The sequence below is a fragment of the Arctopsyche grandis genome, chromosome 1, assembly GCF_051622035.1.
Source record: "Arctopsyche grandis isolate Sample6627 chromosome 1, ASM5162203v2, whole genome shotgun sequence".
Lineage (NCBI taxonomy): Eukaryota > Metazoa > Arthropoda > Insecta > Trichoptera > Hydropsychidae > Arctopsyche > Arctopsyche grandis.
The window spans coordinates 7,078,703-7,103,748 of record NC_135355.1 but is presented as its reverse complement, the minus strand read 5'-3'; the positions used below and the strand labels follow the sequence as shown (position 1 = coordinate 7,103,748).

The following is a 25,046-nucleotide window of genomic DNA, read 5'->3' as shown; positions in this document are numbered from 1 at the left end:
AAAATTTGTACAATATTTACAAACCTGTTGTTGTCTGGTTCGATTTTAAGCTCGGAAAATTGAGTTGAACGCCATTAATTCGTTATATTATTTAAAACAAATGAAAATAATTTTTGAACCAGCATTATTTTTAAATTTCAATTTCATTCAATATTTTCATATTTATATTATTATTTAAAGAGACGCATGAAATTAGGCTGGAGTGCATTTGGACGAATGAATGCTTTTTTTTAAACCAAAAATTCCACTTTGCCTGAAGAAAAAGATCTTTAATCAATGTATGAATGTTAAACTTGGACATTGAACGCTAAGTTGCTATACAACGTAAAATGCACTCAAAGAAGTATGGAACGCTGTATGCTTGGCATATCGAGGAGAGACAGTAAGTGGAATACATGGGTGGAAAATATGACAAGGGTAGTGGAAATTGTGGATATAGTGAAGAGATTGAAATGGCAAATGGGCGGGCCAAGTTATCAGAATAATGGATGAAAGGTGGACCAAAGAAGTACTAGAATGTTACTCGAGAGAATGCAAAACGGTAAAAGGTCGTGGAGCAAATGGGTAGACAAAAATAGGAAATTAAGTGGGGTGAGATAGATGAGAGTTGCCCAAAACAGAGACGATTGGAAGTGTATTGGAAAGGCTTTTATCCAGCAGTTGACGGTGAATGGCTGTAGATCAACCTTTTTGAGAAATACGCTGGTTCAGAATTTTGAAATGTATAGAGGGCCGGATGAAAAAAATCTTATTGGAATTCAATTCAAACAAATTTGCATATATTTTTTTTTTATATACATACAATTTTTTTTTTTTTTGCATATTTGTGTATAATGTAAACACGGATTTTATACCTAAATTATGCCTACATGTTTATGTATGTATGAACATATTTGTTGTTACTGTATACAAATATATATATACTATATACAAATTCGAAAATAAAAAGGTGATAGCTATTAAAAATTTATTAAAATTATATATTTATTTATTTTATTATTTTTTCATACAGGTGCATACATATGTACATATTATACAAGATAATTATTGATGAAAAAAAATATTATTTAATTAAATAAAATTTTTAGAAGATTTGAAAATCAAAGAAATAACGCGTTTGGTATCATAAATTGGTAAATACATAAAATCAATGCAGTTTTGCAGTGTGACACCTGTTGACTAATTAAAAAACTATAGTGAAAATATAAAAGTGATGTACTCTAATAAAGTTTTTATATTTTTTAAATAGATGGCAGTATAAATTATTTTAATAAAATCACTATTGTAATTTGTAAATGAATTAGGATTTACCATTAAACTGAAGCTTAGAAATAAATTATTGTAAATTACTAAAGGTTCATCTTTTAACTGTATATAAATTTAATAAGATTTCATTGAAACTATCTTCAATTCAGCTTTTAATTTATTATCATTTGTATTTGTATGAAAACATTAAATAGAAGTGTTCAGTAATAAATAAATTAAAAGAAGATGGTTATTTTTTTAATGCATTTATTTTCTTAAATTTGGTCTTATCTTTCGATTTTTACACACATATTACAATGATATTCTTTTAAGAATAAGTATTACATCAAATGTAGTTTAATAACATTAAATACACGATAATGATACAAAGAAGTGGAAAATATGCGAACCACACAAGATCCATTCATATTACACATTACACCATTTTCATTGCAAGTTTTTACTTAATATAACATTTAACACATTTGTAAAGGAGTCCATTCAACTTGTATAAGTCAATAAATAATTTAAATAATTAATCGAACGCAACAACACATATTTTTTACAACTTTTTAATTAATTAATTTAATTATACGTACTTATATGTACAACGAGAAACATTTTTTCTGTAATCTGTATCTATTTATAATATAAAACAAACACGCAATAGTCAATTGTAAAATCAACGAAAAATTAAATATGTGTAGAGCATGGAAAACATACGGAAGATCAATCAATAATATACAAGTGAAGGATTTCTATTGTATAAAAATCAATTGAGAGATGAGCGTTTATTTTATAACAAAATAGATAGAAACGAAATGATTCCTTAACATTACTGGAATACAAACCTGTATAAAATTGAAAATTATTGACAGATTTCATAATAAAACTGTACATAATTCAGTCAAATAAGATTGAATTCTTTCTCCAATATACATATACTATATAGACATATAACATATATGTAATTATTATACGCGAATCTTTTTACATTTATATAACTTGTCGTATGTGTTCTATTTTTTTGTACAAGGCACCATATATTCTGCTCTCAATAAATAATTAGATATTATGAAAAAATCAGAAAATATGCGAAGGATAATTATTAGCGTATACATTTGTTAAATATTTACATTTATTAAGTATAAGGATTTTTTTTATTGGGTTTCAATAAATAAATAAGCAAACTATTTTTCGACCTAGCTCTGCTTGAGAGTCTATGTACATACATATGTATGTATGTAAGATTAGACACACGTCAAAATTTGCACAATTTACTTAATGAATCTCAAGATAGAAAAAATGCAATACCCAAAATTTAATATGAATTGGTATTGGAAAACTAGTTTTCATATAATTGACGCACAATAAGTAAATATTGTAACCGTGAATGTTTCCACACATATTTATTATGTATATAAATAACAAAATTGATAGTAAGAAAATATAGAATAGAAAAGAATATATATATATATATATATATATATATATATATATATATATATATATATATATATATATATATATATATATATATATATATATATATATATATATATATATATATATATATATATATATATATATATATATATATATATATATACATCGATATTCTGTACACAGTACATACATACTACAGTAATAATTAATAAAATAAAATAAAAATAATATGTTTTAATGCAAAATAAAATTTGTTCGCATTCACAGTTTCTTTCATGCCAAAAATGTCGGTGGGATATTTAACGCTTTTAATTTGTAATTATACATAACTATATTTAGTTTTAACATTTTTCAATATATTGAAGAAAATTTTAATGAAATTTAGAGAAAGGTTTTATTTATATATTAATGGCGAAAATTACCAAGTGCTTAGCTTAAAATTTTTGTTATAAATCTATTTTATATATATAAAAACTAACGGGAGAGACGTCCTTGAATTAACAAATTTTTTGCAAAATTGGTGGAAAAAATGATTTAAAATATACATATATAAATTCTTATGTTAATCTTTCAGCACCATACGATTTCCATTTTAAGTTTTTAATGTAAAAATAGGGCAACTTTGACAGGAAAAATCATCGATTTATCTAGTTTTTTTTTTGTGTTTTCAGAACGTTAAAAAAATATTAAACGCATATGAAATAGTCGTCATCGTTGTTAGCCTTACACACACATACGTGTATGTATGTTTATATATATATATATATAGAATTTAAAAAAAAATGAAACTGTTTAAAAATGACAACAGCTTTGTAACATTAAATTTGTAAATTCAAATCGTTTTCGGTTTGCAAATATACATATACATAATTTATTATTAAGACTATTTTCCTTATCAATATCAACTGGGAAGGGAAAACTGGAAAACGATTGAACCATATACACCAACAATCAAAAACCAACATCTATACATACATATTGTATTTATGTTATACCGTTTGAACGAATCATTTCAACTAATACACCTACATATGTATATGCATACAAGTAAACGATAATCAAATAAAAATTATAAACAACTTGTAAAAAGGTACACCAGTTTCTTACAATGAGTATACGTATAACATTTATAACGTTTATAACATATATAATAGATACAGTATAACACATCATGAAAATCGTACAGCTTTATAACAAAGCATTCGAAAATATTTTACATACAAATGCGTATCTTTGGATTAAGAAACTTTTATTTGGTTTAAATAAAAAAAAAACCATTTCACTGAATGCACCATAAATAATAATGATATAACTTAAGTTTACAAATCTAAATACATATATTAAACAGTCTAGTTAAAATTATTTACAATATACTATCAGTTAACCCTATATACAGCCTTAGTACAGGATAAAGTTATCGGTTTAAAAGTTTCAATTTGCCAAAATGTTAATTTTTATTATACATTTGTATATATTTTACACGCCATCGTGAAAGATCTACTTTGGTGGGTTGTTGCAAATTAAAATAAATTAAATTTCCGTTAATTATCATTGCTATGGCGAATTTAACTTTATGCTTATTCGAGATCATCAAACATAATAAAACGTTTAAACTTAATGAAAAAATCAATTTCATTTCAATTCAACGTACGATTTTTTTAAACTTTACACATATACATTTATTTATACAATAAATTCTTAATTGTAAAACGTGAATAGAATCAATTTGATGTGACTGAATCGAAAAAAATGTTTCCAAATAAAATAAAATTATATTAGATCATATACAATAGTAGGACACATTTTAAGCGTTAGCCGCCATTATTAAAATAAAAAATGGCGCATTCACTACCAAAATAAAAAAGAAGATCGAGAAGATATCACATTTTAGGAAATAAGTAAATTACAATCACTGAAAAGCGTCTCTGAGAACAAATCGGAAGGGCGAACAACGACGAAAGCTTCAAATAGCTTAGGTACATTCGATGATTAACGGTTGATTTGACTCGATGACACTGGGCCTGGTTTCATCGGTGGACCGTGGTGGGGTGAACCTGTGATCCTGAAGTTGGCCTTGAGAATGGGAGTGGTTCTGCTGAGGCTCAGGACCTCTCATCTGATGGTCCTGGCTGTTCTGGTACTCCATGTGAGGCGGCAGCATCTGAGGTGGCCTCTGCAAGAAGCCGGAGCCGATCAGCATAGGCAACGGTCTCATATCGAACGATTCCTCCGGATGCTCCTTACCATTGGGACCTGAGAAAGAGAGTGCAATGACATTTAGAAAAAAAAGCGACAGGAAGAGAAAGCCGCGATGGTATTGACCCAACAGCGTTATTATAAAAGGTCGTCGACTCGAATTATTATTAGCACTTTCTCCATGGCGTTTGCAAGATCGTACAAGAGGTAGGGTACCACCACCACTCTCTGTTCGTAGCCCTCCTCTGGTATCGTTGGAGAGGATTGGAAAGTTGAGCGGTTCTCGGGTTCAGCACAAGTGAAAGTGTCAGTGCAGTGGTTCACCGCGGATTGAACAGTTGTATTCAGTTTTGAATTTAAACAGTGAGAGTGCTATTTATTTGGTTTATTGTCGGTAGAAATAGTGTTGTGTGAAGATTCAAAGGAATAACCACGCTCGTGAGTGTATTAGAAAATATAAATTTATTTAAAAAATAGATACGTGAAACTTGCATCATATTTATATTTGCAAATCGATTGTGTTTTAGCTTGAATTTTCGTTTTAAAAAGTTTTTATACTTTAAAAATAAATTAAATAAATTTCGAGTACATTAAAAAAAAAACCACATTTTAAATGTTGTTAATGGACCAAATAATAAAAAGCTCTTATATTATATCCAAACGATAATTTAGTATTATTAGACGTGGATTTGTTGTATGTATGGAACCAGCCCACGTCAGTAATTTTTTGGACGTCAGCAATTTCGTAAATCTTTTATATGTATATAAAAAAAATAATTAATAACAATATATTGTAGCTGCCGTTTGTAGTTGTTACAAGTTTGTTTTTGTATTGTGCGATAAAAATTGACGAAGTAAGGAATGCCAAAAAATTAGGTAAACTACTTCTACTAGGTCCATATAATATATATAAAAAATTGGATAATGCGAATGTCAACTTTCATTAGTTGAAAGTATGCACTTATATTACAAGATTGCATATATGTACATATGTATGTATGTATGTATGTATCTTATCTTTGATGCGAATCGTTGTACGTGAAAGTAGACATTTATATAAAAGCATGCTCGTGCATTATTATTATACCTGTACATATTTCGATATAGTAGGTCTTTTTAATTTTTACAATTTATACTCAATTTTACATTGGTTTTGATTAATTGATTGAACAAGTTTTGTCGAAAATACGATTTAGTTTCTTTAAAAAAGAAGTAATCACATTCAAAAATCAAAACGTATTAAATAAGAAATAGGTATTGACGTCAATGCAATTTGAACGCAAATTTTACTCACTATTCGATGACGTCTATATGACATTGCAAATTTCACATTAAACCGACGATAAAAGTATTCTGATACATTATGTATGTCTAACTAAAAGTGAGATGCAATTTTTACTCAACTTACAGTGTCCATAAAAATATAAAAAAATGTGTGAAAAGTGTAGTGTTAAAAAAAGTGTATATTCTTACCGAGATATTCAGTATTGGCTGCATTTGCCATGGCCAGCTCTTCCTCGATATTGTTCGGCTTGCAGCTGGTCGTCTTCCAATGCGTCCTCAGACCCGATGCACTGATGTACTTCTTGTCGCAGCCCTGACACACGTACGGTCTGTCATTGGTGTGCAGCCTCTTGTGCAACTTCAGATGCACAAACTGCGTGAACTTCTGCATGCAGAGATCACAAGCGTACGGCTTCTGGCCCGAGTGCAGCCTCAGGTGAGTCTTCAGATTGGAGGTTGACGAGAAGCGTTTCTTGCATATGTCACACTGGTGAGGTTTCTCGCCGGTGTGCACCAGATGATGCTTCTGGAGATGCGCCAGCTGGGTGAACGACTTGGTGCAAACGTTGCACTTGAACGGTCGCTCGCCGGAGTGCGTCCTCAGGTGCACTTTCAAATTCGAAAGCTGGCCGAAAGTCTTGCAGCAAACGTTGCATTCGTAATGCATCTTGCCGTCTTTCTTTTTCAAAGGATAGGGCAGGCTTCTGTAGCCTCTCGAGCCTTGCGAGTTGGGACTTAGAGGACTGCAGCTGCGCGTGCAAGAACCACCATCGGGACTTAGACTGCCGTGAGGCGAGGGTCTCGATGGTGACAAGTGCTGCAAAGGAGGCAAAGGTTGCAACAGATGCGGATTCATATTGGCGTTTTGCAACATGCTAAATTGAGAGCAATTTTTTATTGTGATCACGCTCGACGATGGATATTGAGAATGGTGGCCGTTTCTGTCGTACATATAGTGGCTGGAAGAAATCGGCGGTGAGTTTGTACTCGGTGGTGATCCATTGATTTGTGTTATCATCGTCGAGTTCGGTGGTGAATACATTCCGTAAGTATATGTGGGAGATGGGTGGCTCTCGTATCTAGTTTCTCTGATTTCTCTAATCTCTCTTATTTCACGTATTTCGGTCGTGTGAGGAACTATCTGATGAGTTGGCGATGCATACATGAGAGCTGGCGGTTGAGGTGATGGTGCTTGGTGGTTGTTTCGCGGAATTATAATCTGTGGACCCAATGGCAAAATGCTGGGTAAGGGACTCGCCAAATTTGAGCTCGAATCCGGACTGCATACGTTTCCGTATCTTTGACTTTTTTTGTACGAATATGCCATTTCTGTTGGAGAAGTAGGCGGTGGAGTTGCGTTTGGCTGTCTGCGATTTGAATCGTTGTTGTTCGTGTCCAACCTGTTTCCAGTTAAAATAGTTTCCAAAATGCTAGAGCTGGGCGGTGTGTATCTGAGAAAAGTGGCAGGAGGAGGAGAGGTGCTTTCAGCTTCATAGTAAGGCTTCGAAATTGGCACTACAGTGTGCTGAGACGATTCTAGAACTATGACCGTGGAAGTAGCAGGATCTCTCCTAGGAGGTGACATTGGCATCTCTTCGATAGGGTCTTCAGCGATGATCAACTCTTTCTCGCTATCGCAATCTGCGTCCTTATTATTTTGATAATGATAAGCTCTAGGCATTTTAATCTTGACTTTTCTGAACTCGTTTCTGTGCATTTCATTCATATCGACTCCTTTTTGTACGATCACGGTTGTCTCTTTGGGTGCGTTGGTCTTTTTGGAGCAATCCAACACGTAATTGTTCTCAGAGTCGGAATCGCTCGAATCCTCAGGTGGCGTGAAACCATCATCGTGATAGCCATTACTGTGATATCCTTCATCTGATCTTACAGACCCATCTGCCGGTGTCAATTGGTGGTGGTCATAAGGAGCTGCAGGTGCTCCTACCTGTGTCGATTCCGCCACTTGCCCTGGGACATGAGGTGGACTATTCTTTCTCTGTTGTACTATGATCGTTGTACTCTCTCTGTGGTGGATTCGGAGAGGAGATTCTTGTCTTTGGTGTATCGATTCCGGGGACAGTTCCCTCTGATCCACGATCATCGGAGATGATTGGGTCTTGTAAACGAGTACCGGAGAGTCATCCCTTTTGAGGAGGTGGCGAGAGGTGGGTGAGGTGCGCCTATTGATAACCCTCACATTTTGGTTCTCGTGAACCCTCAACGGAGATCTGTGAGGTGGAGATGAGCGCGCTCCAGGTGGCAGGAGCTGGTGGTTGGGAGGTGTGAGAGGTCTGGAAGTGGGCCCTGGAGATTCAGGCCTGAGCAGATCTTTAGGATTCGACAGTCCCAGCACGTATTTCATATGATTGAAGGCTATTTCAGGGTGGACAGGAGCTGGAGGAAGCCCGTACGCTTTCTTTATAGTCTCTTCTTTACCTATTAATAACAATAAAAAAAATCAAATGATTTGAAAAAACTCGTAAGGTTGTAAAGGTATAATGGGTAAAGTCGATTTAAAGTACTTACATATTGAATAGGTTGCTCTTTCTGGGTCAATATCGTATCCTAATCTCTTGGCAAAGTCTTTGCAATACCACACCATCAATTCCTCGTTTGGCATTATATCCCTAAAATTAATCAATTTTGATTAGTATCGATTCAGTATCATCGCAGTACGATGTTGAAGTAGTAGTCAATATATATATTTACATACCTTATTGTATAAAAGTAAATGTGCTCTCCATGCTGACAAGCGGCTAGATTCATAACTGAAAAAGAATATGCAGATGCTACGTATCTCATCCAATTTGCCATGCTCGTATCAGATCCATCCAAATAATAATAGTCGTTTTCTTTGAATATCTGCAATTTTAAAAATACGTTATTTATACATTCAAAAATGTGAAAATTTGTTATTATTTCATTTCAAGTTAGTATTATATTAATTAATCGACAATAATTTTTAATATTTACATTCTACATAGAACGCGTACACGTTCGTGAATAATAAATACTGTTTATATACAAATGAAATATTTTTGCAAACTTTTAATGTTACAAATACTGTGTTTATTAATTAATATATGTACATGTGATGCTCACCATAATATTTCCATACGTATGATGCCTAACAGTTTCCTGCACCTGAACCAAAAGACAATAGAAGATAGAGCTTAGAATAAGAGTAGTAGAAGGAAAGGATAGATTCAGTATTTTACATTAAAAATACCAAAACCACCAAGGCATATACGCATATGAATACAGGAAATAAATAAAAAAGGGCTGGTTTTTAACCCCTTGTCCGCGGCAACTTTCGCGGTACTTCTTTCAGCGAATTTGTAAATCGAGCTTTCGATTTATTCAAGTGAAAAAATATGTCAAATGATACCTGAAGTATGTTTTAAATAGTGCATCAATTTTATAGTATTTTGTTTACACAATGAGTCAGGCCATTCTCGCTACTGGCATTTTATGCATGACTTCTACAGTGGTCATCCACGGGCAAAGGGTTAATAGTATATATCAAAATCAAGTTTGTATTGCTTATACACTTGATGTACAATGCATTGACATAAACCAATGTACATACATATCTCAAAATCTTTAAATGGTGTTTATGTAGATCCTTTTTTTATTTCCGGTATTCATATATGTATGATATGTATATATGTACATATAAATAATAATTGCAACATATTACATACACAAAACGGATCATAAATGATTGTTTAAATAATAAGTATATATAAAAAAAAATAATCATATAAACATTTATGAACCATTCGGCATATAGAATTATTAAATATTTTAAAAAAGCGTTATTGATTTCATATCAAATTTCATTCAAATGCGTAAATATATGTATGATATTATGCAGTGTTAATAAAATGAATAAAAAAAAACACTACCATTTTATTTATATTGAATATATTTACAATTAAAACTAAACAATCTTGAATAAAAATACACACCCTCCAATAATATCTCCATGATATTTTGTTGTCGGGATAGTTTGGAGTTCTGGTACCTTCGAAAGGGCCAAATCGGGTCCCTCGCGGTATTACTCCCGTACTCCACACACCTTCGGTCTGCAAAAAATAAAAATAAAATAAATAAATAAAATAATAATAAATAATTGATTAATGATTACTGTTTTTTCAAAGTCTTACCGGTATATTGGGGGTCGACAAAACGACGGAAGGTTTCAGTGTGAGACTTCTGGGTAGGGTTTTTTCAGCACGATCAGGCGTTCCTTGAGAACAAGGCACATCCGGAACTATGTAAACCGTCAGCCTTTCATAATCTGACTCTCTAAGGTTGCACATTTCCGGGATTTGTTGTTGTTGCGGTTGCTGCTGTTGCTGTTGCGGCTGTTGTTGCTGCTGTTGTTGCTGAGGATGATGTCCGTTTCGCTCCATGTTTGACTGTAACAATTGAAATTAGCTATTTACTAACAATATAAATCTCATTTGCGATTTGTAATTTAAAGCGCGATATTTTATTGTGCAACAATGAATATAAATTAGCATCGACAATAGGTGCAAACCGCATCAAACTGGCGAATGGTAATCACCTACAATGTATGTGTGACCTTTATTATTAATCTTTTTAATTACTGCACTGAAAATACGACAGTTGATACATAATTCTATCAAGAAAACAAATAAATAACTTTATTATACATAAATATGTGCATGTGTTGATTATCAGATTTTCTTTCATTGTTTTTGACTTTAAATAGTTGTACTTGTATAAATTTAATATATGCTATATACAACATTATAGTAATAAAATTTACAATCAATAGGAAAAACATCTGACTATTGATTCCACTACTCACTTTTGGCACAGCAATACTAGATTTTAAATCAAAGACTGCAAAAGCCAAAAATTTGTAAAAATTGCACTTTTTTAAACGCTAATATATTTTAAATTATTATCATTCGAATTCAGTCAGTCAAACTTAGTAAAGATTGATTAGTTTCCGCCACGGTATTTTTTGTTGTTGCTCAATCGTTCATCTCATTAAAAAATACTCGTGTTTTGATCATGAAATCATGAAACTGAGCAGTTCACCAATACGATAATCAAACAGGTCCAAATACTCACCCACACATTAATGAACCGGACAGCCTCTACAAGAGACGAGTTACCAAAAGCAAACGTTATCACAACAATAGGTTAGAAAAGTCAATGATGTCGCAAAACTGTACCCAAAATTTACAAAAATTTTATTTGAAAATGAGAACAATTCTTATCGAAGATAGTGAGTCGAAGCCTACATAGATACCTTGTAAAAAAGCTGTGGGAAATACATAGATACATAAATACGGGTAATATTTATCCTTCCTCATGTAAAAGTATCGAAGAAACATTTTTTTTTAACTCTTTCAAATTAGAGAGATAATTTAGTTAATACTCGAATATGATTAATAGTGCTCGAATTATTCTCAAAATACACTATTTAAAAAGCATGAAAACGTTTATTGAAAGATCAATACTAGATCAGTAAACATTTCTCACCAACACAAAACTTTGTCTATTGATATTTCAGAATCAGAGTAGACAATTGAATAAAGTTCATCTCGCAAGTGGAATAATTTAAATGTGTGACGTGTGTATTCGGTATGTACATTTCAAGACGTTCTCCACAGGGTAATTTCAAATGTATGTAAGTTCTATTTATCATAGGACGTCCTTGATGTATCCATATGCGAATTTCAACCGTTCGAAATAGGATTTTCTTGTTCAGTGAGCGCCGAAATTTGTTCCGATTATGGGATGCAATTTTGGAGGATGGTGCGGTCAATACGATGGGCGGATACCTTACACCAGTGACCCAGTTTGGCCCAGTTGCGCGCCAAACCGTGCGCGCAGCATCCCATGCACTTTTGCTGCCGTTACACGATTAAGGCCCTATTGTCTGTGAACGTAAGGCAAGTCTAATAAGTTATTAGACTTGCCTTACGATCACATTAGTAATAACATCACGTAAGCCTATACATTTTGCGATCGGGGAGTTGCGATGCCAAAACAATCTATACCCTTTCCCCTTACCCGAATGTGTTGACGACACTTTGCTCCCTCGAAGAAAACCGAGAATTTAGGTACACAAGCGTCACTCTGCCTTTATATAACACAATGTAAGAGTGTTTGCGAAATCATTTATATAACTTCACGAACGAATTATAGAAAGGAAAACTCACCAATTCTTTGACGAAAAGTTTACCTTTTTTATTTTGGAAACATTTTCTTTGTTTTGATAAATAAGAACCGACTGTTAAAAGCTGCAAAGTATGAATTTTCTAAGATGTAAGTCAATTATCGTGAAGTATTCCGACCTTCAACGAAAGCGCTTTTTCGCTATGGCTCTCATTTAACCCTTTCCCCGTGGATGACCGCTAATTGGATGACCGATTCATTGTGTAAACAAAATACTTCAGGTGTAATTCACTATTTAAAAAAACACTTCAGGTATCAATTGACATATTTGGTCACACAATAAATATTACAATACAGTGTACTTTCGATTATTCGAGTGCGGATTATCCGTGCTTGAAATTAATTATTTTATTCTATTAACTTAATTATTTTATTCTATTAACTTAATTATTTTTGAATAAGAATACGTAATAATGTGTAGATTTCGAGCATTGGTTGATTAGTGGGATTTTTCGTTACGTACGATACGTACATATGTTCAGTTATTTATTGAATTACTTTTTGCATTCAATTATATATGTATAATCTCTTACAAAAATTTTCGGTCTTATGATAGCTAAATTTTACCACCTAATGTTACAAGTCTAATTCAGCCTACGGACCAAGGTGTCATATCATCAATGAAACGGCTTTACCGTGCTGATCTTCTCAAAACTTTTGCTGAAGAATATAATGACCGAAAAAAATGGTCGAAAGTAAAACCATCAACAATGGTTTGATCACGTAGAAAGATTTTTCCTAACGTGGAGATAGATTTATATCGGATTGCGAAGAGATGGAGGCAAGTGATGGATCAGAAATGTGGAGATGATTTGAAAATTTCGGATAGGAAAAACACCCGAGGGGTGCTTTGATCGCGATTGAAATGATGAAGAATTTATGCAGATACCGTTTCTATTGCCACTCAAACACTTGCAAACAAACAATAGATAAGATATTAAAAATTGATAATTCGGATTATCCGGTCCCGTACTCCCCAGCATTAGCCTGGATAATCGAGAGTAGATCGTGCATAGTAATGGTCGAGAACTCTACAAAATAGATTAAAAAAAAAGTAACGGAGGCAAAAAAAAGTTCGTTACAATGTGTATATGTACATATGTGTGGTAATATCTTACAAGAATTCTAAGTCGATCCATTGCTCCACATTTTAAAATACACAATTTTCCTTGAACACGAACGATAATGGATATTGCATCGCTCTGCAGGATGCGACAGCCGCATCGACAGAAGCACTAAGCAGAATGGGTCAACGGGGTCAAAATAAAAAATAAAGTAAAAAATGCGATTTTAAATAACCGAACGATGCACTTGTATGGAGGAGACAGTGAATGCTGAATGCGCACTTTCGTTTTCGACCGACCGTGAAAAGTTGCAGTTGCACGATGTAACGGAAACGAGTTTGCAACAACTCGTAAATGTAGATATTATGCATATCGATCTATATGCATTTCGTATGTATATTATCACGCATATGGGATATTTCGGATTCCCTTCCGATCGCTTTGATGGTTTAATTTCGGATGATGTCATTATTGGATTCGGTTGCATTGCGGTGTAGCGGGAAGGGCATGTTACGTAATGCGGAATGGCAATGGCGAGCAAAGGTCAGGTGTGACGTCAAAGGCCACTAGCTGTCAAGGTGAGGCGCGCACGTGGACAATCCCCTCATACTCCCACGCTCGTTGATCATCTCACTTACTCCCTTTTGTATGTATACAGTTAATTGTATCTGTCCAAGTTTCACTGGCAAAATGCATTGATCGAAGATCTTTTTCTTCAGGCAGAGTGCATTTTTGATTTAAAAACGACTTCATTCTTCCAAATACACTCCATCCTTATTTCATACGAATAAGATAATTTTATAATTATGTATAGTAATAGAGAATGATCAGTAGATCGGTAGCTATTAAAATTTATATATTTCGTTATTCATAGTAAAATTCAAACTTAATTTTTTTAATTATTTATAATTCATCAAGATATACATACATATTATCAAGAGTCAACATTGGATTTGCGATAATTTATCAAGAGTCAAAATTGGATTTGCTTCGATATCCGCCTTTAGAGATGTTTAATCCTCTTGAATGCACCGCACCGTCCACTTCGAGGTTCGTCATCCAAGCTGAGATTGCTGAGATTGATTGAAATTTTTTAAGCCAACGTGGCAATTCCTTACATCCAGTATATGTCGCAAATGAATTTTGAAGCCTCTACGGCACTTTTTTTCGCGTGAAACAACAATAACATACTGCTCCTTAAATGAGCTTCTGATGGACACGTCTCTATCATTTTTTGAGGGTGGGGTACAAAAGATTGTTTTTGTTCAAAAGGAAACCAAGGAATCCAGAAGAAGAAAAAAAACACAAGACACGTCTTTACTTGCCAACGAACGAAAGAGACCGAGTCAAAATTGCATATTACAAAAACAACATTAATTCCGGGAATAAATATATATAAATATATATATATATATATATATATATATATATATATATATATATATATATATATATATATATATATATATATATATATAAATATATATATATATATATATATATATATATATATATATATATATATATATATATATATATATACATATGTATATATATATATATATATATATATATATATATATATAAATTTATATATATGTATCTATATATATATATATATATATATATATATATATATATATATATATATATATATATATATATATATATATATATATATATTTATATATATATTTAATAAAAATCAAAATCAAATAAAAGGAGTCGCATTCGGTTGATTTTTTATTACGACTCCAACTCCGCTAGAAATGCTCCAACTCGGCGAATTTGACTCCAAAGCCCTGTTGTGAACCGAAATTTTCCGAAAATTTTCTTGAAAAACATGCGGAATAAAAAAATACTTATATGACAAATTGAAGTTCACACCACATGTGGTGATTGGCGACAACATTGCTCAGCTATGCAGCAGGATTATACAATTTATATCTAATTTATCGGCAACATACGCCTAATAGATTGCTGGTAATAAAAATTTGTTTCAATGATGATTGATTTTCTTATATTACATACATACATGAATACAATATAAGACAAGTCTTTTGAAGGCCCAATTTTCTTAGATATTTTTAGCCAAACAAAAACTTCAATTTTATATTAGAATTTTCAAATTAAACAAACAAAATAATTATTATTTCGAAAAAGTGTATGAAAAACAATATCTGTATTATTTTTTATTCAACTAGATAATTTATTTTAATATCGATCAACTTATGTGAGCGAATGTTCGCGTTATCTAAACAGTGTATAACGTCGTAGTTTCAATACGCGAAGATTAGGCATGATACAAATTGTTTCAATGCCGTCGGGAGCGTAAAATTTCAAATGTATACATTTAAACGATATTATACATAATATGATTAAGCATATAGATTTCGCATATATGTATCATTAGGACTGTGAAAACGTATCTCACCATTTTCATCCTCTTCTCGTTAGAAGTGAATACAATTGAGATGTCGGCTCAAAGCTCGCCTTAGCATAACTCCAACTAAAAACAAATGCAAAAATAATACGTTATTTAAAATTTTAAAATGTATTATTTATTTGTTTATAAAAAGTGATTTCTATTAAGGAAATAGAGCGTTAATTGAGTATTTTCACTAGGAATACGCGTAAAAGTCGCATTGCGGAAATTGATTATTATTTTTGCACTTCGGAAATATCACACATAAATCGATCGGCCGCATTCTTGCACGGTACTATTTGAGAAGCTGCGAGATTTTCACCTTCGACAGAGACTGCCAACTTGGCAGAGAGCCCGAACCGAGAGTTGAACGGAAGTGAGCCGCAGCAGGAAACGGTTAACGACACCTGGTGGTCAATCTGTGCATTGCGCAACACGAATCGAGAGGGAAAAACGTAAATAAATAAAATATAGCATCAAGCAAATTAATCTAATTCGATACACGAGTAGCTGCAAGATGTGGCAAAAGAAAATCCGCATCGATTTTCCATCGGCGCGGAAGAACCTTGAGAAATTTTCCTCTGCAGCTGTGCTTTTCACCGTTAAAATTAACAAAATATTACATTCGTTAAACCATAAAATATTGTTATTTCAATATCTAATATTCAAGTTGAATCGTGCAATGATCGACTTCACTTCATACAAAATCATATTTCACGTTTATATGTACATACATACATATGTATGTATGTATGTAATTCAAATATTGCTATAGTATTTATATACTTTTAATATCGCAGTGAATTTACATGAGATGTCTTATGATTCTTCTTAGACAATATTTACTTGTACATTATACATTATTATACTATGTATATACATGTTATAATGCAGTAGTATATATATATATATATATATACATATATATATATATATATATATATATATATATACATATATGTAATATACTTGAATATGAATAACAATGCAAAAATAACAACACACGTACATATATAACGCGTAAACAGAAGACTTAAAAAAGCTGTTGTCGAGCAAAGTTTATTTAAACAAATACGAGTTTGCTCAAACAAAAACAAAATAATCAATAATCAAAAAAGTTTTACCAACTAAATTATTCTACCATTCTTCTACAAACACTTGTTAGGATTCTTTTAAATATTTCTTTACAATGAAAAATAAGGCCGAAAATGGTGGGATTCAAAAATAAAAATGTATCTTAATGTTTTTGAACTTATATGTAAAAATTATTTACGAAAATGGATCGCATTCGTGAATCGGAAATGTCTGTGAGCTGCAAAGACAACTACGTCAATGTCATCGATGACCAATGCGGCTGCCCATAGAGCGCATCACTAATCTAATCTGCTTCTCCTACATAATTGGCAATATACCTATGTACATATAGATTTATCTGAATTTTATACTGCTGGTGTATCGAGTGTTCAATTCACTATTGTTACAGGAGCACACTTCACTTTCGATTAATATGACAACCTTCGCAATGCACTTGTGCGATATCTGCGTTATCAAGCAATGCGCAACGTTTGACCGTGGCAATGCAACGCGACTGCACTTTTGCGCGCTCTTATCGCAAAACACACCTAAAAATAATAATTTTATAAAAATACATAAAAATAAGCGCACGATATGCAGATTTTGACTTGAGATCCTCGACACTGACCTTCATTTTGATGACCTCGATTTGTCATTTGCAATATGCGGAAGAATGAGTATGTGTGTATGTATGTACGTATACACAACAAGTTTATTTGCATGTATCCTTGACATTGGAGTCATCAAAGTCAGGGCTATTTTATTTTAAGTTTTGCTCTAAGATAACCCATTTACGCTTTTTAATTGAGTCCGTTTGAGATAACATGTTAATACGATTGGATGAAAACGTAAAAAATCTATGCTCGGAATAATACGTGACTCCACATTGAAATCGTTACGTGATCAGCACGTGCTCGGGTTCAAATGCACAATACATATTTATATACGAGTCAAATGCATATAAATGAAATTTGCTCAAATAAAGTGTATTTTATATTTTGAAATAAATTTTTAATATAAAACTTGTTTCTATGATATAACATGTGGCTGGATAATAACCACGTGACGGTTATTTTTCCTTAAAACGATCCGACACAACTACATACATATTTTAAATATAATAAACTTACATTTTAATAGAAATATTTTTTTCAACGGATTACGAAGATTAAACAGTATAATTTACAGTCCAGATCAAACAATATTCAAACTAAATGTGAGGAATTTCGTGTTCTCGCTCCACTTTATATATACTTATTGCATGTAATATAAAATATAATTTCTTGATTTGTTTATAATAAGCAATCAAAATATTAAATAAGCGATTAAATAAATAGCATTAATCTTTAATTTTTGAACATACCATTTGAAAAGCCTCTTGGTAGTATCATATCAATTATTTTTACAATATATCAAAAAAATATTGAATTTCTAATCAATCATTTGCCTTTGAACAAACAAACATACATATGTAGTTTGTGATAATGATATGACTCAGTAAATGTATGGTACTTTTAATTAGTGCATGTGGAAGTTTGTGTAAAATCGCTGGAATTTCACAATATAAAATAATATTAAATATTTCTGAGAAAATATGATGTTATAAGTTAAAATTTTTGAAATATTATTTATAAATGTCAACATAACAGCGATATCAATAAACTTAAACGGTTTCAACTTAAACGCTTTAATAAAAAAAATATCAAAGGAACGCTGTTTCAATTAAAAAGTTCCTTTGGATTTTTTTAGGGTTTCATTTGGGGTTAGAGAGGGTTATAATTTATATAAAGGTTGCTTTTTGACCGACCTTCACCATTTCGAGATATCGTTATTATGAAATGGTGATTCACGTGATGTTGATCGAACTAAACAACGGCGCAATTCGCAATGTGTGATTGTGTGAGAGAATAATATTGCGAAATACATACGCACCCGACGAGAAAATTCGATTTGCGTTTTTCCGGCTACAATATATTTAATTGAATTCAGAACGCCTTTTTGATACCCTATTTTGAAGTAAATGGATTCAAAATAATTATATTAACCAATTTCAGGAATAATTGGTTGCGATAGTGTGTCGTACAAAAATACACCGGTCGAAGTACACGTCACACTAATTAATTTTCAATTATACATGAAAAACACTTTCCTTCCATACAAAAAGTGTATTTTATATTACGAATTGCATTATCGCGAAATAGATACATTTTTTTATTATCTGGAAGTGGTTAGCTCACGTGATTTTAATGTGTAGTTTTCCGGGTTCGTGGTATGTTTTCTGTCCGAAAAATAGAATAGCACTCCACACAGAAGATTTAAAAATATTCAGAGATGATTTCTAGAACCTTAGAGCGGATGAAAACAACTAGGAAGATTGAAAATTTCACACTCGGAAAACGTTCTGTGTGATATCGAGAGAAATTTGCGATATAAGCGTCGCCATGTATGTACTTACATACATGCAAGTATATGTATATACATACATGATTTTAAATATGTATAATATTTAAAATCATTGATTTGGAAATTCACATAATAAATAATCACATTTACGCAGAGAACGCATTTTTTTATCAAATTGCATAAATACAACGCCACAATTTGTATATGTAGATTAATGGAATAAAGATACTGGATTATTTAATGTTTAAATTACTATTTTTTTATATTTGAAATGTATGTATTTTTTTAATCAATATACCAACTAAATTAAAATAAATAATACATACATCCGATGTACAAAAGAAAATAGATCCATCTTCGGATTATTTCACATACGAATATAGTTTTATATATAATTGAAATTGGCTTAAGTCCACTTTTTTTCGTTTCGAGAAATATCTCGCAAAACATTACATACATATAATGATTTGCGTTTAAAAATATTTAGAAATACATTTATTCTGCTTTTCCAAGATTCTGGACATATCGAATTAAAATAAGTGATAACAATTTGTGAGTTAATAAGTCAAACAGAAAGTGTTTTTGGAACTGAAAATTACTGAAAATTTGAAACCGCGCCCGTAATTTCAAGTAATTAAATAAATATTGAAAACTCTCGATAATCTGTTTAAAATAAAATTTTGTGGCTGTGAAATTCGTACAAAATTTAAATAAAAGTTTGAATATACATATTACATGTATATTTTGCATATGAACGTTTTATTTATCAATATAAACATTGTATATTTTACGCTACAAAATCATATATAATTATATAAGTATGTATAATATGTACATATGTATTTCAGAAACTTGGAACAAAAACATGTGTCGTTTTAAAAATCATTGTTTCATTTGTCGATTTTTCATAATTTTCATGCTTTTTAAACTATGGAACCAGTCTACAATTTTCCATTATGTACAATCTTTTTTAGTCATATGTACGTATATGAAAAGTAAAATTTTCATCGACATACTTTCGAATCAATTTCGATTTTGGTCGCCACTCGAGTGCATTCGCTGCACAATTTATACTGCAAAGTGCATAAAAATCGAAATTGTCGCCCACGCTCTCCTCTTATATTCCTCGCTCTCCTCTTCGTTATAATTAACGACGAAGGTCGAAGTTGCGTCAGCCGTCACATCTCGATAGATGCACCAGTTGTGCATACGCTTGATCCTAATGTTTGTTCCGCGTTTGTCTCGGCCTTGCCACGCTTTGGCATACGGTCAATTGGATAAATTTAGCGCGTGTTTATATAAATGCAATTGGTGTATGTGTGTGTGTGTGTGTGTGTGTGTGTGTGTGTGTGTGTGTGTATGTGCAGTTGCATTCATGCGTGTTGCACCAACCCGATGATGGTCGCTCTTGCACTTGACATTGGATGGCCGCGGTCGCGATAAATTCACACTTACGCAAGTTTGCAATTACAATATTACAAATAAACCGGCTCTTATTTATGCAACTCGCTCTTATGCATCGACGATGCCTTTTTCATAGAGCCTTAAAATCAAAACAACGCTGTTTATCAACGTTTCATTCTACATAATCACCTATTATTTTTAAATATTCATAAAATGTAATAAAATCCAGTACATCCTTACAATTAATTAATATGAAAAAAATGATATATAAATTAAGAAGTAAATGTGTGTTTTAAATGGTTTGACAATTTAGTATTTTCGTAATAATATTTACTTCAGACAGGCAAAAGTGTTTTATTAAATTAAGCAAGTTAAGCAATTCCTTAATAATTGCATAAAACATCATTTCATTTTATACACATGGGTATAAATAAAATAATATATGTATACATACATAGGTTGAAAGTTCAAATACGTGAATAGTTGTCATAAAATGCAACACATTCATAAATGATGCATTCAATAGCTTGCATCTGGAATGGTGCAAACATTTTACATACATATTTCGCAGAGGAAATATAAAATTTCCGTATTTCCAGTTAAAACTGGATAAAACTGTTTACGTAAGAAGGTAGATAAAATGGAATCAATTGTAATTTATAGATCAATATTTCGATCACTCAGCGCTGGAATAATCGACTGAAAACATTTTCGCACATCCAAATTTAAGAAATTCAAAAAATTCCAAATGGAAAATAATAAAAAAAAACATCGATAAAGTAAAAGTGACATTACCTACAGTGCACAGGAAATAATGGATGCATGTGTGCGAGTATGTACGTATGTGAACTGAACGGCCTTCATCCACCGCTGGATCAATAGCTCGAGAGTGCTTTACCCTGGATTAATTCCCCATCTATGTATGTGTGCATTACAGTTAGTTTGGCAGTAGGAAAACTCGAATCCAATCAATCAACCAGATCGCAATCCAGATCGTTTTAGCTGACCCATAAGAGTCGTGTATATTTCTTCCTATTGCCAAATTGCCGGAATGGGGTAATATTGCGTGCATATCTAATCATCATCGACGCAACACTTTCGATTGATCGAGTACAGTCGGCGTCGTGGAATGGTAAATGGAAAAACAGTACACGTGAATGGTAAATGATAAAATTACAATGACAATACGTTTTTGAGCCGACATATTTACAATGTACATTAAACGAGCAACCTTGGTATTGATAAGCGTACACAACTCCATCAAGAACGTCCTCAGAGGTTTGTCGTATTACCTATTATTACAATTGTGTGTTTGTGTGCTTTGAAGACATGCAACCGGCTCACACGTGGTAGTAACACTTCAACATATTGATGGCAGCGTCATGTGAGTTTTTATTTTCATTTCAATGTCAAACTTGAACGTGGGGCAAATGAGATGCATTGTTCGTTGCGAAAAGGTTGCGCAATCCGAGTGCATAACGTACACCTCGGAGGCTCGCTGATTTTCCGATACGCATAACGGAAAATCGACATATGGATGTTTTTCAAACGTTCAATATTTCAGTGTTTCGTCGGTCTGTTTACTAAAGTGGCGTAACTTAATTTACTAAACATATTTACAGTAATAAATAGTACGATGCGGTAGATTTTAGACCAACACATGGTATCTACAAACGTTCATAAAAATCTTTTCTTCGATTTTCAATTCAAGTCCATGTGTACATATGTTAAAAATTGTGTCTTTCTTTCAATTTCGGGGCTACACACCATCATTTCAAGATATTTCATCTCAAATGTTGACTTTTATTCATTACGCGAGCTGATGTTTAAAAATTGCCTGTTTTACAACACTGTATTAGATCAAAACCACATTAATCGGAAGAATAATGTAATTTTAAATTTAATACACTAATCAACAGTGGCGGTTCTGCATTGGAGATGCGGCGCTGCAGCGCCCCAGAAAAAGTCACATTTAGATATTTGACATACTCATTAATAATAAGTATGTTACACATCTCATCATATTTATTTTAATTATATTCACAAGTTGTAAACGTAAACAAATACGATTTTTTCGTAATTTTTCGGGGGATGCTGCAGCGCCGCAGCTCCTATACACGAGTCGTCACTGCTAATCAGTCCAAAAAAGGACAATAAATTTTGACACATTGAATTTGACATATGTACAGATTGATTGATTGATTTATTCATTAAATGAAAATTTAATAACATACATGTATATAAAAATCAAGCTCAGTAATATATAAAATAGTATTAAAGTCAATTGTACGGCCTTACAAGTAACAAAAGTAATTATGCACTCTTTTATATCTTTCAACCGTTCAATTCCTTTAATTATGTATTGAAACTAATCTAGATATCCTAGACGTGAATGAAAAGTAAAATTCACTCGATTGAGACGACGGAATATGAGGAAAATCAGCCAATTTCCCGAGACATAAACTCGCACGATCCCAGCACGCGATATAACGGAATCCATATTGGATTTTCACGAATTCCAAATAAACACATTGTTTTAAAACACTTTTAACAATTCAATGATTATTAATACAATTTAAACATGGCAAAAAATTTAATATGGTCGAACAATTTAAATTAAGATGGAACCCATAATACGTATTATACATAATATATTACGATACGTCATATTCAATAATCGCACAATAATTATCATTGGATATAATGTCGCGCATATTCCGACGGCCTTCATTTTAATCACTTTTCCGACAAAATCGCTTCGACACAATTTGCACAGGAGTCATTTTCAATCGAACTGGGAAGCAAAACAACGTAGAAACCCAACGAAGAGATTCAACCCCCGCACCCCTACCTCGAGCCGAAAACTTTTAAATCGCGTCCAAAAATTTAATTCAAAAAATTCACTTGACCGAAATTTTAAATTAATGAGGGGTACCTGATCGTTAGACGTGAAGTTTTCGACGTGACGGTGGTGGACCAATGGTGTTGTGGTTACCGTCCCATGGGGTCGGGCAGTGGTCTCCGCCACTGACCTTCCCCAAGTGGCGGCTGACTGTGCGCGCCTGCACTAGTGCGGGTGCAGCTGCAGCGGGGAGGGGATCATAAGGGGTAGAGGGGTGAGGGGAACTATACAGTGCGCCTCATAGCCGTCGTATCATCTTGACAGATTTCCAGCCCTTTTTGTCGGAAAAAGACGAAGTTTCCCACCTACTATTCGAAGTAAATACGTGAAAAACACTTTGAAAATTAAGAGTCTTCTCTATCACGGTACTTGCCCTAATCGAAACAAGTCATCCCGGTATTCAAACAGAAATCTCAAAATTGAAATCAATATTAATAATTTTATTAAATTGGATCGGGCATTTTATTATATAATAAAAGAAAAACTCCAGTCTAAAAACCATTTTGTAATTGATCAATGACACATTTTATATTATATCAAAAAAATATTATTTTTAATATTACATGAGACTTTTTGAATGTAGTAAATCAGTGGTGGCCACACGGGCTATTTTGGGTATAGTTTATATTTTGGGCGTGAACTTTTTTTTTCGACTAATAAAGGACGAATACCAGTCAAGAAATAACTGCAATAAATACTTATGCCCGTTCATTGAGACTATTTTTGTATGAAACTACTGTTAACTAAATACCTTTTCTCTAAGCAAGACATTATTTAGCTGCCAGCAGGGATGTTCATTTTATTTTAAAATAATACTCCCAAAGAAGCCGCATAGAAAATTATTAAAAAGGAAATAATGTTTATTACGGACGGACGGACCGAAGTCGTTAAATGTAAGTGCAAGTCTAAATACAAAAGATCTTGTCTACAATATTTAACACGAAAATATTTACATTGCTATTGATTTATTTTATTACAACACATAATACTTGTTTATTTATTTCATTGTGATTTATTTTATTACAACACATAATACTTGTTTATTTATTTCATTGTGATTTATTTTAATACAATACATATCATGTTTTAAATTGAAAACCCCTGTCCACTTCATCCATAGATAAAAATATGCATATTTTTTATTTTGTTCCGAATTTCCGATTATTTAAATATTTTTATTATTATATAGTCGAGGAATTGAATGATAAGATACAATAATTTCTCAGAATTGTATATAATCACATAAGATTGTATGTAATTAATAATGAAGATATCGCAAAATCACTTGCAATTGCATGTAATTCTACTATAAAAATGATGTATTTAAACAATTAAAACTAATAAAAGTCTATCAAATTTTTTTTATCGATGATTTCTG

At 32.3% G+C, this 25,046-nt stretch overlaps 1 protein-coding gene and 1 long non-coding RNA gene across 2 annotated transcripts in view; both read right to left on the bottom strand.

The window, feature by feature from the left end:
- LOC143915323 (uncharacterized) overlaps positions 1 to 25,046 on the bottom strand; it is a 226,791-nt gene that overhangs the window by 104,301 nt on the left and 97,444 nt on the right. The window lies entirely within an intron of this gene.
- Positions 4,643 to 23,792, bottom strand: Blimp-1 (PR domain zinc finger protein 1). The gene is made up of 10 exons (XM_077434307.1): positions 23,702 to 23,792; positions 10,344 to 10,598; positions 10,146 to 10,262; positions 9,277 to 9,318; positions 8,888 to 9,036; positions 8,701 to 8,801; positions 8,442 to 8,610; positions 7,014 to 8,390; positions 6,361 to 6,971; positions 4,643 to 4,944 (listed from the first exon to the last, which is right to left on the bottom strand). The coding sequence occupies exons 2-10, from the start codon at positions 10,590 to 10,592 to the stop codon at positions 4,664 to 4,666; spliced, it is 3,096 nt and encodes a 1,031-aa protein (XP_077290433.1). The 5' UTR covers positions 10,593 to 10,598; positions 23,702 to 23,792; the 3' UTR covers positions 4,643 to 4,663.

Coding starts and splice junctions, on each gene's coding strand:
- Blimp-1 (XM_077434307.1), bottom strand. CDS start 10,592: ATGGAGCGAAACGGACATCATCCTCAGCAACAACAGCAGCAACAACAG. Junction 8,391..8,441: donor CTCACACCTCCCAACCACCA/GCTCCTGCCACC, acceptor ATCTCCGTTGAG/GGTTCACGAGAACCAAAATG. Junction 6,972..7,013: donor GCCAATATGAATCCGCATCT/GTTGCAACCTTT, acceptor GTCACCATCGAG/ACCCTCGCCTCACGGCAGTC.